Source organism: Lepeophtheirus salmonis, chromosome 1, assembly GCF_016086655.4.
Source record: "Lepeophtheirus salmonis chromosome 1, UVic_Lsal_1.4, whole genome shotgun sequence".
NCBI lineage: Eukaryota > Metazoa > Arthropoda > Copepoda > Siphonostomatoida > Caligidae > Lepeophtheirus > Lepeophtheirus salmonis.
The window spans coordinates 33,052,044-33,069,046 of NC_052131.2; the positions used below are offsets into that span (position 1 = coordinate 33,052,044).

Genomic DNA, 17,003 nt, shown 5'->3' on the forward strand with positions numbered 1-17,003 from the left:
AACAATAACAAAACGATTTCAAATTATTGTATTATTGTTTTGCTTCTTTTCTCTTTCTTTCTTCCTGCAGCTAGATTAGCACAATTCTTCCTTTATTTTTAAATTTTCGGTTCGAACTACCGATTTTATCAATATTTTTAGGATCAGTATAAAATGATTTAATTGGTTGTCCCCATATAGTCCACTGTCTCCATAAAGTCCACTCAGGGACTTTATAGAGAAAGTGATTCGATTGGTTGTCTCCATAAAGTCCGGCTACCTTTATTAATGGCGAGGAAAAGGATCGTAATTTCCCCATGATATAAAAATATAATTTCATATTAACTACTTGATCGAGTCCACGTAGTATTGTTGATTTTCAAATGAATAAAAGTAATTACTACGAAGCATAATTTTCAAATTTTATGTAATTATTTAAAATGAAATATTATTTTTTATACTAAAGTCAAGGATTATTAAAGACTACTACTACTCTTTAGTAGTCCTTGTAAAATTTGTATAAAATAGCTAGTTATCGTATAATTTGTGGATATACTCAATTTCAAATTTCCTTTCAAAAGATCCAATATTAGGGAGCATTCATTCATATATTGATATTCTTTGGTTGTTTTATATATTTGATTGAAAGATTATTTAAATACATGAAATTGGTATCGCTGTAATTTATATTTTTTATCCCCTTTTTTCTACGTGTATTCTAGCTATATAGTCATAGCTATATTATATGTTTTCAAGATTTTCATGGCCATTTGACGTAAATATTTATTATTTAATTAGATACAGTTTTCGTTACGATAGTAATATTTTATTAAATATTGACAATATTTGAATATTAATATATAATATTTAAGTAGTCTTACACACAAATTACTAAGATTTGCTATTGGGTTTTGACTTTTTCAGCCAAAAGTATGAAACCCAAATTAAATTTTGTGGATAAGCTCATTCTTGCACCCATGGTTAAAATAGGCACCCTTCCTATGCGCCTCCTTGCACTTAAGTATGGTGCGGACATTGTGTATACAGAAGAAATAATTGATTGGCGATTAATTAACAGCGAAAGGGTTCTAAATCCCATGCTGGACACTGTCGACTATGTTGACAAGTAAGTTATTTTGCTGGTAAACAAACTTTTTTGATCTTATTTTTTATGTTTGAATTAATTTGATTTTTTTTAAAACATAGATCCGATTCCACTCTCATTTTGCGAATATCTCCGAAAGAAAGGGGTCATTTAGTACTTCAAATAGGAACAAGTGATCCGGATCGTGCTGTTGCAGTCGCAATGAAGGTTGTTGTTTTTTTTTCCACCAGATTTTCTATTTATATTAATTTATGCTTAGGTCGTCAAAGACGTTGATGGAATCGATGTGAATATGGGCTGTCCAAAACCGTTTTCCTTAAAGGGTGGGATGGGAGCGGCTCTTTTGAGTGATCCTGATAAAATAAAATCAATTCTTACACATCTTGTTGAAGCGGTTGGAAAACAAATCACGGTTACCTGCAAAATTAGAATTTTGAATGATCTCGAAGATACTCTCAATATTGTTCGTTTGATCCAATCTACTGGAGTAGATGCCCTAGCAGTTCATGGTAGAACCAAAGATGAGCGACCTAATCATAGTGTTCATACGAACATTATTCAAGAAGTCAAAAAGATTGCTACTATTCCTATAATAGCCAATGGTGGCTCATCAAATAATCGTGATTTAGTTGCCAATACTCATGAGGGGATTTTGAGTTTTTGGAAGGAAAGTACGGCGGATAGTGTGATGATTGCTCGAGCTGCAGAATGGAACGTGTCGGTCTTCTCCAAAAATAGGGAAGATATTTACAAGGTCCGTCTCTATTTCCCTTGGAAATAATTATTGGTATCTGATAAATTAATGTTTTTTCTTCCTGCTTACAGATCATTGATGATTATCTAGATACTGCCATTCACTTTGATTATCCCTTTAATATAGTCAAGTATAACGTACAACAAATTTTGGGCTCAGACCAAGATACCGAAAAAGGACGGAAATTTCTATCTACTGGAACCCTATTAGATCTCTGCAATATTTTTGATAAGGGAGATACATTTTCTAAAAGACAAGGAGAGTTATCCAAGTTAAAGTTAAAACATCCGCTTGGAGCTAGAGAAGCTGTTCGAACTGGTGTTTTATCCGATGATGTTTCACCCAAAAGAAGAAAGTTATCATCCTGTTTTCCAAACAATTTGCTCCTTCCAGAATGGGATTCAAACGAGGAATTAACCGTTATGTTTGCACCTTATGTTCGTACTCATTATCCAAAGCCTTGCGATATTCCAAAAGCTAAACTTCTATCTTGGTTTAGACTCAAAACAAAATCCAATTCTGCTGTCCCCTCATATAACACCATCAAAACCAAGGATAAGGTGTTCCAAAGCATTGTTCGACTCGGAGAATTTGGTAGTTTTGCAAGCCTTGCTTCCGAAAAGAACATAAGATATTCGGAGCAGGCTGCAGCTATTGTAGCTTTACATTGTTTGGATATTCAAAAATTTAATCAATGATTTTTTGAATGTTAAAGTGATAATACATTCAGACCGTGCCTTTAATTTTACATAATGTTGCAACCTAATAATTCTCCCGACGTACAGTGTTGTACTATTTCTCCAAATCAATTGGAGATCAATTTTATTGATTTAATTTACCAACATATATTTATATAATGTTAAAAAATTATAGAATACACTCAAAATAAAGTTAGAGATATGCTGGGGGAAAAAATCGCGAGAGGGTACCATTTATTCCTCATAAGTTTATCGTAAGTAACAAAAAAATTAAAATACGTGAAGCAAAAAGAATACAAATACAATAACAACATAAAAAGGTAAGACAAGTCCAAATTAAAAGAAAAAAAAAAAACTTTAGTAGGATGAACTAAACGGAAAAGCAGAATGGAAAAATGCCCATAGGAGCTTAAGCCTTCTTCCTCTTTGCAATTTGTGCTAACATAGAATTTCCAGTAACAAAAGTAAATAAGCCTAAGACTATCAAATATTTAACTGTAGTAAACATATTCAATTTGAGCCAGAAATAAAAGTATAGAACGAAAATAGAGCCCAATCCAAGGTGAAATCCAATTGAGGACAAGCTAAATGGGAAGCCAGATACGTTCACGCCGATCTTGGCCCACGAGATAAACATGATGAAAATAGGAGCAAGACAGAGGAACATAAATGCATTGGATACATAACTAGGTGGCCTCTTCTCGGGTTCCTTAAATAAATGCTTGATTTCAGGAAGCATTCCTGATTCTGTAGATTGTGTTTCAGACTCTGCAGAGGTGGAGAATGAGATATCTACGTCTCCGATAGTCCAAGTTATGGGATTAGAAATAAGAACGTCTCCAACAATAAGCTCAATAGAATACTTTCCTGATTTACCATTGAAATCAGCAACTTTAGAGGCTACATTGAACTCAAATTTGTATGCTGAGGACTGTTCCGACTCACGCTCAGAAACATAAATTATTTCTGAATTTTTGTTAAACAATCGAACAAAAACCTGATGAGCCTTGAAGCTTCCAGAGCTATCCTTGTCCTTCAAAGAAAATTTGAATGAGAACTTCTGGCGAGAATCAAGTTTAAGAAGAGAAAATTTGTCGGGAAGTTTAATGGGAGATTTTGGAGAGGGGGTAGATTGATCAGCATCCCCAACTGTGTAAAAGGCATTCTCAATTGAAATTGCGCTAGATACTTTAATGTCAAAGGAGACTCCTTGAAGTCCAACGTACTTTTTAGAACTTGAGCCGCCATTTACATTTATGGCCAAAGTATAAAAACCTCTAGCTGGTTTGAGTGATTTCATATCTACTTCAAAAAGAGAGGCTTCTCCAGCAACAGGCGCCATTTTTGTTCCCTTAAGAATGACAGGTGTCTTTCCAATTTTAGGAGATGCAGATTCTATGGTAACATCAAATTTTCCAGATAGGGGATTGCCAAAAAGATCGGATACTCTGACGCGTATCTTTGGAGATGCATCAGAAATAACTCCAGGTGAGGCAAGGGTCACGGCTACAGGTTCAACCAATTGACTTTTTGATAAATTGTTAATTCCTTCCAATAGATTAAAAGCTCCTTTAATACTTTGAACACTCTTACGATTCATGAAGTAATTGACAAACTTGACTAATTGAGCATCAGTCATGGGAAAGGGCTTCTTTGCTCTTTCCGTTAATTTTAAAAGACCAGACAGAATAAAATTTGTAATGGATAATCCACCTTCAAATTGTAAGAATTTACCATCGACCTCATCGGCCTGAGCAAGGGCATCTTCAATTCTAGAAAAGTAGGACGATAGGGAGCTCTTACTTATGGCACCTTCTTCTCCGGCTAAGTGAAATGCATATCCCAAATTAAGCAAACTATCATCCACCTTGATTCCAGCGGAAAGAGATTTCTCAATAACTGCTGTATCTAAAGAGAATGGAATAGAGAGCTTTTGGGAGATAAAAAAAGCGTAAAAGAGCCCAGCGGGCGAATTGAGATCTGCCCCTTTAATGACTTTTTTGGCTTCATTCAATTTGTCTTCTCCAAGAGTGCATCCCAAGATAGAAATGGGGACAGCAACGTCGTATAAATGCGATATTTCTTTTACACCAGACAACTTTGAGGCAAGTACATTACATATTTTGGCTTCAGGAACTTTTCTCCCTAAGAGTTTGGATCCGGCAACGGCATAGTGAAGACTTTGTCGAGTCACTTGATTCAGATCCAGTGAAAACACTGGCTCAAACACGTTCTTCATTAAATTGTCCACTTCTTTTTGCGATAAATAACTTTGAGGTGTTAAGGTATGAATGCCAGAGCTCAGCGAGATGAGCAGTAGAGTTCTTCTGATCCAATCCATATCAAAGTTCGTATTTGACTATAAAATTGAAAATGAAATCCGGCAATAGAAGTCAAATCAAGGAATCTGATTTATTTTAATAGAAAGAAAGAATTAAAGGTTGATTATTACCTCCCACCCAGGAAATTTAGTTAAATACCAATCGGTTCTTTCAAGATTTTCCAAATGGACGTAGACGAGATAAGTACCAACTGGGCAACCGGCCGGTAACGTATGAGGAATAAATATTAATTCAGTTGGATCCTAAAAGGATGACGCGGCCGACAAGCGAAAGATGACGTTGCCTCAAGTAGGCATACCATATCCCTTTCAACCCATAACTGGCTAATTCTAGCTGACTTCATTTTATTTAGCGTCCTATGATAGCCAAAATTATGGTAGTTATGATAACCTATGAGTTTTAGTATTTCAGGGAGAATACAAAGTTTTTATTGAGATGGAATAATCAATTAGTTAAAATACTATCTGGAGGAGCACAAGCTCCAATAACGCAAATTGTTGTGTTGAAAAACATCATCTTATGAAAAATTTCTGTTGGTAAACTCATTGTCTAATTATAAAAGAGTAATAGTTTGTCATTCTTGTAGTATTATGTCAGCGTCACGTGGTATTATTATTAAACTTCCATTTTAGGGTAGAAATATTAATAACCAAAAATTGTTTAAAAATATTTGTTAAAAAGTTTTCTAAAGTAAATTATCAAAAAAAGTTGAACTGATTATATAAACTGAGGATTTTGCCATTCAAAAATAAAGTGTTAAATTGAGATTGGGCTTGTACAAGATTATATAGTATGTTTCATCATGGATTTCTCAATAGTTGAGAAATCCATGTGGTTTCATTCAAACAATATTAAATATTATATCAATGAGTAATACTATCCAGCTGGAGGATCCAGATTCTTTTTTATCGAACATTTTAAAACATAATTTTTGCAATATTTGCAAAAATGAACCAGTTATGGAGGGTTATTTTTTTGACAAGATTATTCTTTTTAACTTTTTTGTTTTTGCAAGTACGAAAAAAAAGCTTTGTTTCTCTTTACAATTCCAGCATATGCTTATGTTAGGTTTTTTGCAAAAATAGTAAAAAACATTTTTTACAAATTTCTTTGCAAATTTCGTTGTGGAATTTTTTTTTTTTAAGTAAATATAAAATAGACTTCTCATCTAACCATTTTAATTATTCATATATATTGGTATGCTATTTGAAGTTTATAACACAATATTTAAAAAAAAAATCATAATACTACTACTAAGGTTACAAGAGCCAATCATAAGAGTGAGGGGAGGGAGGTTTGCTAAATGCTATAATGAGACTTTGTGAATTATCTTACTTAACCGGATTGAAATAGTGGAAAGAATATAGGAGAATTAGAATTATCAGGATCTTTTTCGACAACGAGACATTCATATTACAATATGTAGTATATAGATAGGTGTATTTTCTGAATAATTTTTTGATTTTCTCAATTAATTTAGCCTGTTATCAATGAAATCCTTATCAATCCCAGTGATCAAAATGTCATCCACATGTACATGCACGCCCTCAACTGGATCTAATAACTGGCACTGTTTCGCCTGGAAGAACTCTGGTACACTCGAAATTCCAAGCGGGAGACGATTGAATTCATACCTCCCTATGGGGGTGATAAATGTAGTGAGGAGACTGCTCTCTTCCTCTAAACCAATATGATAAAACCTCATAACTGCATCCAACTTTGAAAAATAACCTCCTTTTATTCGAGCTATTATGCTGTATCACGAACCTATTGGATACCTAGGAATCCGAATATATTTATTCAGTTTTTGATAATCCACACATAAACGTATTCCCACAGCCTTCTTTACAACTACAATAGGTGAACACCAATCCGTTGGGTCAATAACTTTTTCAATGGTACCAAAATTTTCTAATTTTTTTATTTCCTCTTACTAAATCATACACAGGTATTGGAACTTTCCTTGCTACCGATTCGGCCATGGGATTGCTTCTTTCCTTAGTTCTATTTTATATTCCCCCGGAATACTCGGAAATTCCAAATTATCAATAGTTTTTTTAATTAATTTTAAACCCATAATTTCGTTATATCCAGTAGTGGTCTCTTTACATTTCCAAAAATTACTCTTCCCTTTAGTTTTCTTTCTCCACATACCAACTGAATCCACGAGCCGCCTTCCATTTCTATTAGATTCCCATCTGCACCTCTTACTGGTCCCACCTTTTCCATTGTTTTTACTTTTAGTGTCTTTATATATGATTTGGGAAGCACCGTAACATTAGCTCCTGTATCCACCTTTACTTTGACATGTATCCCATTGGCCAACATGGTAATATACCATGCTGTACCACACTCTTCCTCCTCATTGGTATCTAGAAAAAACTACGGAGAAGTGTTTATCTCTTGAATATCTGGTGTTTCATCCACTACCTCCTCTACTCTTCTGTTTTGTAGTGTCCCACCTTTTCACACTTTCGACACTTTGCCTTGTATTTTTGAGCTGGGTATTCTGTTTGTTTGTGCTGTTCCTTAGCTCCACACCATCTACAAAGGTCTCTATTCTCTCTTTAACTTATTGTCTTATCTATTTTTAGACTGTCCATCTCCTGGGACACGCACCTCATTCGCCTTAATTGTTTTTTTGTTTTCTCATAAAGTCTTATTTCCTATAGGCATAGATCTAAGGTCAGTTCTGCCCTAGATAGCAGTGTATTTTTTAAATCTTCTTGCGAGTCCGGTATAGAGAACACCAATTTGTATCTCAAGTTTCTCTCCCACTGAGACGCAAATTCAAAATTGGCAGACATTCTCCTAATCCGCGAATAGAAATCCTCCCATCCTTCTGCTTCTCCTTTTCCCACGGACCAGAACATATAGGACTCAAATATCACATTCTTTTTTGGACTAAAATATTCCTCTAACTTTCCCCTGACCCACCCTGTATTCAAATCTCTCGGCGTTTGATAGTTCAAAATCTCTGTATATCTCCAACGCCTCCGGTCCTACTGTTGATAGGAATATCGATGCCTTCACAGAATCTCTAATATCTTGAAAACAGTGCTTATAGATATATAGTTACTGTTCCCAATTATAGGTCATATCCCCTCTCACTACCAGAGGAGCCGGAGGCGGTATCATTGGGGGCATAGTCCCATTTGAATTCAAGGTATGCGTCACTACTTCCTCCTCCATTATCCTGGATACTTTATCCGACTTCTGACACCATATAATATATTCTTATAGTTCTTTATTTTGTGACTTCTTCCCTTGTCCTGTTCTATCCTTCACCCCCAACCCCACCCCCCCATCTATACATATCTATCTTCGGTACTCCAAAACTAAAGTACTCTGCTAGGGGTAACATACATATATATACAACAAAATCAGTAAATACGAAGTATATTACTAAATTTTGTCATAATATAAACCTTGTTTTAGCTTTTTTCTAAATAAATATCAGTCAAATCTGGTTTCACGGCCACCTGTTTTAAGAGTGTCAATGTACTAATCGGCCATATCCAGTTTTCAAATTAAAAGATGTTAGAAAATAGGAAACATGGTTTAAGAGGTCATAAAACTAAGCGGTTGCTTTTTCAATTTCCTTTGTTTGACCGTTTAATACGGGTTTTTAGTGCATTTGTGCCCTGGTATCTCTGCAAGTGATAATGAGTAAGACTTGAGAGTTTAAATTTATATGATATGATTGCTGAAGTGGTATTTATTCCTCTGATAGGCGGGTATTTCTGTACATATCAAAGATGATTATTATAAAAAAGGGAAATTTTGTTGTAACCTCAATTTTATAACTGATTCGGTTTGCCCTACTTTCCTTGTCGAAAAATTTAGTAGCAATATAACTTTGGGCACAAATTATAACTATATTAGACGATGATTCTCTAACTCATTCCCTATGCATAACGTTGGTCCAGTGCTAATTTTAGGAAGGATTTTTTTTCTGAGGCCCTTTATTCCAATGAATAAAGTAGGATACCTGCATATTGTATATAAGGGTAGCGGTGATTGACGAAATTTTAATAAATTTATCAAAATTTCAGCGAAAGTATCCGGCATTGTCCTGAGTAATTGATGTGGTTTTTTTTTTTTGCTGGTCTGTTAATTTGGAATAGGTTGTTTGAACAATGACTTTCCTTTTCCTTAGCAGTTGTCATTATTATATTATTTATATTCCTGAGTTGTGAACATCCTTTCATAAATAGATTAAATTATATTCTTAACCAGATTGAACATTCCTCTGTGCTCATAAACGACGGAGTGTAACCCTGATTATTGGTTACTGAGTTATAATTGTAAGTCCGTTTTGCAGTAATAGTAGAATTGGGGATCGACATTGGAGTAATTCTAGCAAATGCACTTGGTGATATCCTTTTTCCTTCCTCCCTTGTCACAGCTGATTTTAGCTGATCTAATGAAACGTACAGAGTGCGCTTGTGTTCTTCCATTTACTGAGATGGGCGAGGAATGGTCCATGTCCTGTGTAGGCTTGAACAAGTAGCTTCAGGCATTCACGTCGAAGTTTAACTGGTTTTGATCTTGGCTCTTTCATCATCACATGTATGTGCTTTATGCTCTGATTGTTTTTAAAACGACTACACCACATTTTGTAAAAGAAGTCATCAAGTGTTTTCTTAATGTAACTGGGAGGTACACCAACATATTCACGTTGCACTTTTTGCAAGATAGTCAGCGAATTTATTACATTTGATGTCATTGTGACCTCTGCACCATTCAATGAATATTTCTTTATCTTTTTTCCGAGGTTGAAGGCTTCTTCTTTACACTTTTTGACTTCATCACTTGTGGTAAGTGAATTAATCAGAGCGGCAACTGCTGATTGAGAGTCCGTTCGGATCATAACTTTCTTTGATGTTTTTTGTTGTTTTCGAAGTTCTTCTACCGATTATTTTATGGCGAAAATCTCAGCTTGGAAGGCGGATGCTTCTTTATTGAAGGATCCCATCGAGAGATGATTTACGACATCTCCCCTAGTATTGGCCCATCCAGTACCTGTATTACCTTCTTCATCCTTTCATCTGTCTGTGTATATGATTGTGTCCGGATTATCAAGCCTAGAGTTATCCATCCAAATTAGCTTTCCTTTAATGTAATCACTGGGTTTGTTTAGGTGAGCCTGGTTGAGTATTTTGTCACAGGAGAAGCGGTGTCCACGACGTTTCAGAAGGTTGGCAATGCCGTCCCAGGTATCCCGTAAGAAGTGGCTTGTTCTTGTCTTGCTTTTGTTGCCTGTCCTATTATATAAAGATCAAGAGGGACTATTCCCATAACTGATTCCATCCCCGCTGTCGGCGTAGACCGAAGTACGTGAGTCATTGCAAGAAGTGTTTTTCTTTGAATGCCATTTAAAAATTTTACGCACTTTTTTTTGCTATAATAGTATAGGTGGTGGATCGCAATGGCTTTACGTTTATTGAATAGATTTTGCATCCTGTGAAATGGGTCTCCAGGAGTATTTCAAGAGATTTGGTTGGCGATTGAGCGTATCCTTGTTCTGTTTTAAATAAGCCAATTGATTCAGAGATTGGTTTTGAAATTCTAATAAGTCTTGCAATGTCCTTTGGGTCTTCTATACTACTACAAAAATACCTCCAGGAGTATTTTTGCTCTTTTCTGAGTGCTGCACGATATTTATTTTTGGTGACCAGATACTCTTCCCTCTGAGAGGATCGGTTACGCTTCAGCTCAGTGCATTGTTAATAATCATATAGAGTGATTTGGCACAATGGTCCACACTGCTGGCGCAGGGACGTATTGCAGGTAGGGATCTAGAATCTGTACATAGGCTAAAAGTTTTCCTCAGGTACCTTGATTGATCGGCTATTGTCTTGTATTGACCAAAATTGAAAACTATTTATCGGTGGTCCGACATTGATGAACGACGAGCTCCATGCCAACCATCAATATCAAATATATTATAGGCATGCTGATTCATGATTGTAATATCAATGATAGAGCTACCTCGCTGAGTTACGAAAGGCCTTCGTTTTTAATGACAAGGCCATTTTCTTCAATAATGTTCTCAACACTCTCTCCCTTGAGTCAACGTTTCTACACATATTTAATAAGATTTAACAATGTCTCGTTTTCAACTGATAGGAGTTGATCAAGATATGCTACACAAAGATAGAGAATGGTCTCATCAACCTTTAAGCGAACTATGCAAACATCCCTACCGGATAATTCAGGTACAAATCTCGGATTTAAGTGGTCGGCCGTTCGTATGCAAGCTCTTGGTGTTGACCCTAATTTACTGTGAATTGTATATCCACTTAAGTTTAGGCTTTTTTGTAGTGCCTTTGATGAGATAAGGTTCTGTTATCATGGCTGTATTAGATGTTCTCAATTTAAGTTCAGAGTTGGCTGCTCTGGAGTGTTGTGTATTGATGTAGGTGCAGCTGATCATGTTGATTTTATAGGATTTTGTGGTAGACGAAAAATAACTTTTCAGAAGTTTTCTTCTGTTTAACGTCTTTTTCAGCCAGGCTTGATGTCCCAGATGCAAAATTTGGTGTTTTATTTTTGTTTCTCTTTTCTGTATCATTTGGATAGTGTTCTTTGGTTATTGAGGTTATATTATGATCTTGTTTGTCCTATTTGTCCCTACTGATTCTACAAGTATACTTGTCGACCTCATCAGCATTTTCATTAGTAGTGTTTTCATCATCTTCCCCCCAGGGCACAATCGTTGTTGTTTCGAATTAGCTGTTGTTGTTCATTACTTTTTGTCTCTTGCTCCATATCTTTTTTTTGCTTCTTCTTCCTCTTGCTCCATAAAAGGTGCACTTCGAGGATCTTGGAACTGTACCCTACCAGCTGAGGCAATTCGAAAAGTAAAATTGTAAGGTTGCAGATTTTTAAACACCAAAGAAGGAACACAGATGTGTAGTACTTTGCCTGATTGGGTTAGCTCAGACCTTACTATCTCAAATTTATCCTCTATACCAAGATGTTTTATTATTTTATAAAGTAATTCGTCACGGATGTCTACTGTGGATCTACGGATAAATCTTGTGAGCCTCATGTTTTCTTTTCTTTCGTCTCTTATTCTCTCTGCCTCTGCCCATGAGGTTGGCAAGAGAGGTGTGCATGATGAAATGATTTTTTGAACATAGTTACCCGAAAAATCATTGTTGACATAGATAACTTCTCTCTTGTTATTAAATCTACGTCCTTCGTAGTTAGAGACAATGTCCCCTCCTGGAATAGATAAATGGCGAACGTAGTTCGTGTCAAGAATTTTTATTACCTTATTCCATCTATAAGGTGGAGTTGGTGATGTATAATCTATATGAATAATTAATTACCTATATAACCTGGACCCTTGATTTCTTTATTATATGTGTACCTCTTTTGTCATTGGAAAACGAGTGAAGATAATTATAGACTCCTAAAGATAATGTGCCTCTCTTTTTTTGATAGTTTTGTCTGTCAGGCCAATGCATATTCCATTCTGATAATAAGTATATTTAGTTCTCTATAAAAATGTCTCCTTTCATTTTGTATTTGTATAATGTCACAAATAATTTATTGAATCTACTTATTTTATTTTAATAACTTCTATATATTGTATCATTTGTCCTTTTAAATTTGTCTGATTCTCTACTTATGACTTCTAGTTATAATTAATATAATTGTGTTTTTTTTTAAAGTTGTATTTATTAAAAATTTACTTATACTTATTTAACTTACTATTATAAGCATACGTTATAATACTTTAATAAATTATCTTAATAGTGTTCACTATTTCAATGTAACAATAAAAACCTCATACTTTGTAATAATTAATATTTATATATATAGTAGCGTGATTCGTACAAATACAAATAAAGTAAACAATAATTATATTCAAATTCCCTACTCATCGTGGTGAATGGATCTCTTCAATGTTGCAATTTTTTAATCTTCTTTGCAAGAAAGGAGTCGAATCTGCTCTCTTGAGATGGATGATCAAGTTAGAAGTATCTTTCTTTGATTTTCTCTATCTGGCTTTGATCGTATCCCTTGAAGAACATATCTGAAGAGTTTTTTTGATTTTCGTCTCATCAAAAATACAAGCCCTGATTTTCGCAGTTGTAAGTAAAGTTGTTTCTGGATTTAGGAACAATGAAGAACAACTGCCTGAATGGTCTCAAAGGGATCTTAGCTTCAAATGGTGTGCAAGGTATTTGCCTAACATCTGTTTCTTGGGGTAAACACTTAGGTATGATCCATGGACCCTACTATTGATGTGGAATTTATTTAAGATAATTTGAAGTATAGTATGATAGGATGAAGGCGGATTTTATTTCTATTAATAATTAGCATATTTATTTATTAGTAAAAATCTCACATTATGTTTTGTATATGTATACATTTGTTGAATCCATTTGTAATATGGTATTCAATATTGATAACTTCTGTTTCGAATCACTTGTCATTATTAATTTCTTTGATTTTCTATGTATAACTTTTATTAGAATTTATAATTAATTTTTTTTGTAATAGTTAATCGTTATTTTAGTTTTTTTTAGTTTACCCATACTTTTTTAACTTAATATCACAAATATACGTCATAATACTTTAACTTAGCAACTCATTGTATATCATATCATATTAGCGACAGTAACGGAAGAAATTTATGAGATTTCAATGTTAATAGATATATAACATTGAAATACGAAAGTTCTTGTTATGAGTTTCACATAGTATTCCTCAATTTGAAAATTTCGATTACCTTTTTTATTAACTGTTCCATTGTAATTTGAAATATAGAGTATTCTAATTTCTATAGTAGAACCACCTGATATTCCACCCTCGAAAACCGTAACTTTAATCAATTGTACCATATGTCTCGCCTCCGCTTTTTGCATGCCCCTCGGTCGATGCCCATCCCTAACTATAATGGCTATATCCAAGAGTAGTTATACCTAAGGGTAATAATTTTATTAAGAATAGAAAAGCGTGCGAGGAGAAGAGAAGAAATACATATGGCATCCTTGATTAAATAATATACATCTTCTTCTATCAAGAACGTTATCATTCCCGCCTTATTATTCAATATTCATATAATATTAGATGCTGATAGCCGATAGAGAACTGAATGAAATGCCTAAAGTAACATCGCCTTCTGTCTGGATTTTTGAAAATGGAGGCCCAGGAATTTGGAAAATACTTACCGGATGAGAAACAGATGGTTTGTCGGATTTGTCGATATAAATGTGCATTTAGTCCCCTGTCTAGAATCACACGCCACTCATTATCCTCATCTCATAACAAGGGCATGGATATTCATCTATAAAATCAAGTTAACGATGAATACATCAAGTCAGACTTTAGCTTTGATCTCACAAAGATGCCTATAGCATGTAATATAACCTTATCCATTGCTAATCATCCTAAGTTCAAAAAATTTATGGAGAAATACACGGGTAAATTTTTCCTTCCCGAAGAACCATCATTAATTAATGGAGGATGTTGGTAATGATGTCATTTATAGAAATGCCCCTATTGTAAATTGTGAAGTTAAGATAATTTTCAGCATGTTTGAGTCATCCACACCAAACTACGAAATGGAACTCTGAATTTTGTACCATCTAATAGTAAGTATTCATTTTTTTAAAAATCTAATCATAAAATATGATTCTTTTTTAGCCAAAATTATCAAGAATTATGATACACAACTCATTAAATGGCAAAAACAAGTGCTTAAAGGGTCACAATAAAGGGAGTAGTAGCTTTGGATGGTTCGCAACTAGTTTATCTGACATTAGTGTCTTCACTTAAAGACTTGGGTTTTTTGGGGACATTGGTTGATAAGCCACAAGAAATGGTGTTAAGAAAACTCATAAAAGGCAAAAACAACTGCTTAAATAGTCACAACAACGGGAGTAGTTACATTGGGTGTAGCATTATAATTAGCAATTGTGTAAATCCATCATGATAATAGTATGTTGTTATATAAGCATAAATAATGGGGGGAAAATATCCTTTTTGATGCTCTTAATAAGGAGTAATATCGCCGGACATTACTACATAATTAGCTTTTGCTCTTAATCTTTTAGATGGATTGATTTCTAACATTTTTTTTAGTATATTTATTGTCCAATTTTATGATTTTGACATTTACTTTATTATTAATAATTAGTTAGATATCATCGGTGGAGATATATCTATCCTGTGCACAATTGTATATAGCAACTTCCACATGAAGAAAAAGGGGTGATGATCTTTTTTGATTAAACTCCATGTCTGGCTTGTGTTTTGCAACCTAAAGTTATGACATATTTAACTGGATTCCAATGCTAGAACAAGAAAATATTATTTGGATCAATCTATTATTTCAATATTCTGTATATATAATTTATTGTTATTAGTCATATGATTCCAATTGTTTAATTTTGTATATTTAATATAAATGTATGATGGTATATTTTTTTAGTATGTAGATTATATTTAATGAAAGCCTCTTTTTTAAACTTAGAACTTCAAATATATTTCGAAATACTCTACTTTGTCGTTTCATTAGCTATGATTCAGAGAATAAGGTTCATAATTAATTACAATTTCATGGAGTGTGACATTTTCAAATCTACTTTAACGGATAAAAAATGTCGAAGTCAATTATACCTAGTATATCTTCATTAAACATTTTGCCAATAAATACTTTCGTTATACCCTCAAAAATCATAATAAAGTAGACAGATGAGAATCACATCAGTACTTTAAACAATGAGACCATAAGTCTCTCTCCCCCCTCCCCTTCTCCTTGCACGCGTTTTTCTCTACAATATTATCAACTTTAGTTATACCTCCTTCCTTCTCCATATCAATTCATGTGATGAATGACGTGTCTTCTTCTCAAGAATGAAAGCATAATTATAAGAGTTTAAAAAAAATAAATAATAATAAAGTGATGGCTGATCAGTACTTTAGTATCTAGAGCGCTCACTAAGAGAAACAAGCGAATATAGTCACCTTGCAAACAAACCAGTGATGGTTGTAAGCTAAACACAAAACGCATGCGAGATTTAATTTATTTTTATATATGACCTGGATTTATATTTTGTACAAATCTTAGCATATACTGTAAATGCATATGAGTGAATACATCAGAAAGGAATATCGAAAACAAACAAAAACAGTTCGTCTTGTACGAGGTGTGTTCAAAAAGTAAGTGACTTTGTATTTTTTGGGAAAAAATAATTATTTATTAATCAATATTTATGTTGTCCTCTTCAAAATAATCCCCCTCAGATACAATACACTTGTCCCAATGCTTTTCCAATCATCAGACCACTTCTCAATAGCACTTTTCGGTGTAGCATTGAGCTCTTCCAGCTATGCTGTCTTTATTTTCTCAATCGTTGCAAATCTCCGTCCTTTCATAGGTCTCTTCAGATTTGGGAAAAAAGAAAAAGTCACATGGAGACAAATCCAGTGAATATGGTGGCTGAGGCATTATTGTGGTGTTGTTTTTGACCAAAAAAATGCTGTTCAAAATTAAGCAGCTTCGGAAAAAAAAACTTCGCTGACACTCGTCTTATGCCCAAGACGTCCGGAAAAATTTATGGCACGAAACAGCCAATATGTTAATACCTTAAGCAACTAATCCGATAATATTTTGACAGTTTTCAACAACAATTTTCTTCACTGCTTCAACGTTTTCATCTATTGTTGACGTGCTTGAGCGTACAGAGCAAGGCTCGCCATTGGCATCTCCCCGACCATATTGGAAGAGTTTGTGCCATTTGTAAACATTTTTTTTTTACTCAGTTTTTTTCAAGTGATTTGGAGTCCTTAATTTCAGTTTTTCCTCAAAATATGATGCAAAATCTTTTAATCATGTTTTTCAATAACAAACAATCGCTGAACACGCAGAATACTCATATCCATTATGCCTCTCACAAACAAACGAAACATATTAGTTAGCTGAATTTGTAGATATATGTTAGTGGCAAGTGTACTTACATATAAAAAATCGAGCATACCAAATGTACCTTGCCTGCAAAATTTGAAAAGTCGTCTTACTTTTTGAAAATGTATAACCCTGCAATATTTCACGAATACGACAACATTGTCATTTCTTAGATCAAAAAGATGTATACCATATA

The 17,003-nt window shown here is 34.1% G+C and overlaps 2 protein-coding genes and 1 long non-coding RNA gene across 5 annotated transcripts; 2 read left to right on the plus strand and 1 right to left on the minus strand.

Moving 5' to 3' along the window:
- The first annotated feature begins 711 nt into the window (after window positions 1–711).
- On the plus strand, window positions 712–2,753 carry Dus2 (Dihydrouridine synthase 2). Of its 2 annotated transcripts, XM_040720111.2 has the most exons (5): window positions 712–754; window positions 904–1,105; window positions 1,186–1,291; window positions 1,344–1,838; window positions 1,910–2,753. In XM_040720111.2, exons 2-5 carry the CDS (start codon window positions 912–914, stop codon window positions 2,534–2,536), a joined length of 1,422 nt encoding a protein of 473 aa, XP_040576045.1. In that variant the 5' UTR covers window positions 712–754; window positions 904–911; the 3' UTR covers window positions 2,537–2,753. The 2 variants fall into 2 exon arrangements, with proteins under 2 accessions (XP_040576045.1, XP_040576044.1); XM_040720110.2 differs by lacking the exon at window positions 712–754 and having other exon boundaries at window positions 763–1,105.
- Window positions 2,619–5,135, minus strand: OstDelta (oligosaccharide transferase delta subunit). 2 transcript variants are annotated; one of them, XM_040720109.2, is made up of 2 exons: window positions 4,996–5,135; window positions 2,619–4,895 (listed from the first exon to the last, which is right to left on the minus strand). In XM_040720109.2, exon 2 carries the CDS (start codon window positions 4,875–4,877, stop codon window positions 2,946–2,948), a length of 1,932 nt encoding a protein of 643 aa, XP_040576043.1. In that variant the 5' UTR covers window positions 4,878–4,895; window positions 4,996–5,135; the 3' UTR covers window positions 2,619–2,945. The 2 variants fall into 2 exon arrangements, with proteins under 2 accessions (XP_040576043.1, XP_040576041.1); XM_040720107.2 differs by having other exon boundaries at window positions 4,989–5,127.
- Window positions 5,136–5,580: 445 nt separating this feature from the next.
- LOC121124951 (uncharacterized) lies at window positions 5,581–6,769 on the plus strand. Its single transcript, XR_005866490.2, has 3 exons — window positions 5,581–5,668; window positions 6,137–6,300; window positions 6,359–6,769. It is a non-coding gene; the product is annotated as an uncharacterized lncRNA (long non-coding RNA).
- The last annotated feature ends 10,234 nt before the right edge of the window (window positions 6,770–17,003 follow it).

Excerpts from the sequence above, each read along its gene's own strand:
- Dus2 (XM_040720111.2), top strand. The coding sequence starts at position 912 with ATGAAACCCAAATTAAATTTTGTGGATAAGCTCATTCTTGCACCCATG. Across the intron at positions 1,106-1,185 it reads ACTGTCGACTATGTTGACAA|ATCCGATTCCACTCTCATTT; the intron begins GTAAGTTATTTT and ends TTTAAAACATAG. Across the intron at positions 1,839-1,909 it reads ATAGGGAAGATATTTACAAG|ATCATTGATGATTATCTAGA; the intron begins GTCCGTCTCTAT and ends TCCTGCTTACAG.
- OstDelta (XM_040720109.2), bottom strand. The coding sequence starts at position 4,877 with ATGGATTGGATCAGAAGAACTCTACTGCTCATCTCGCTGAGCTCTGGC.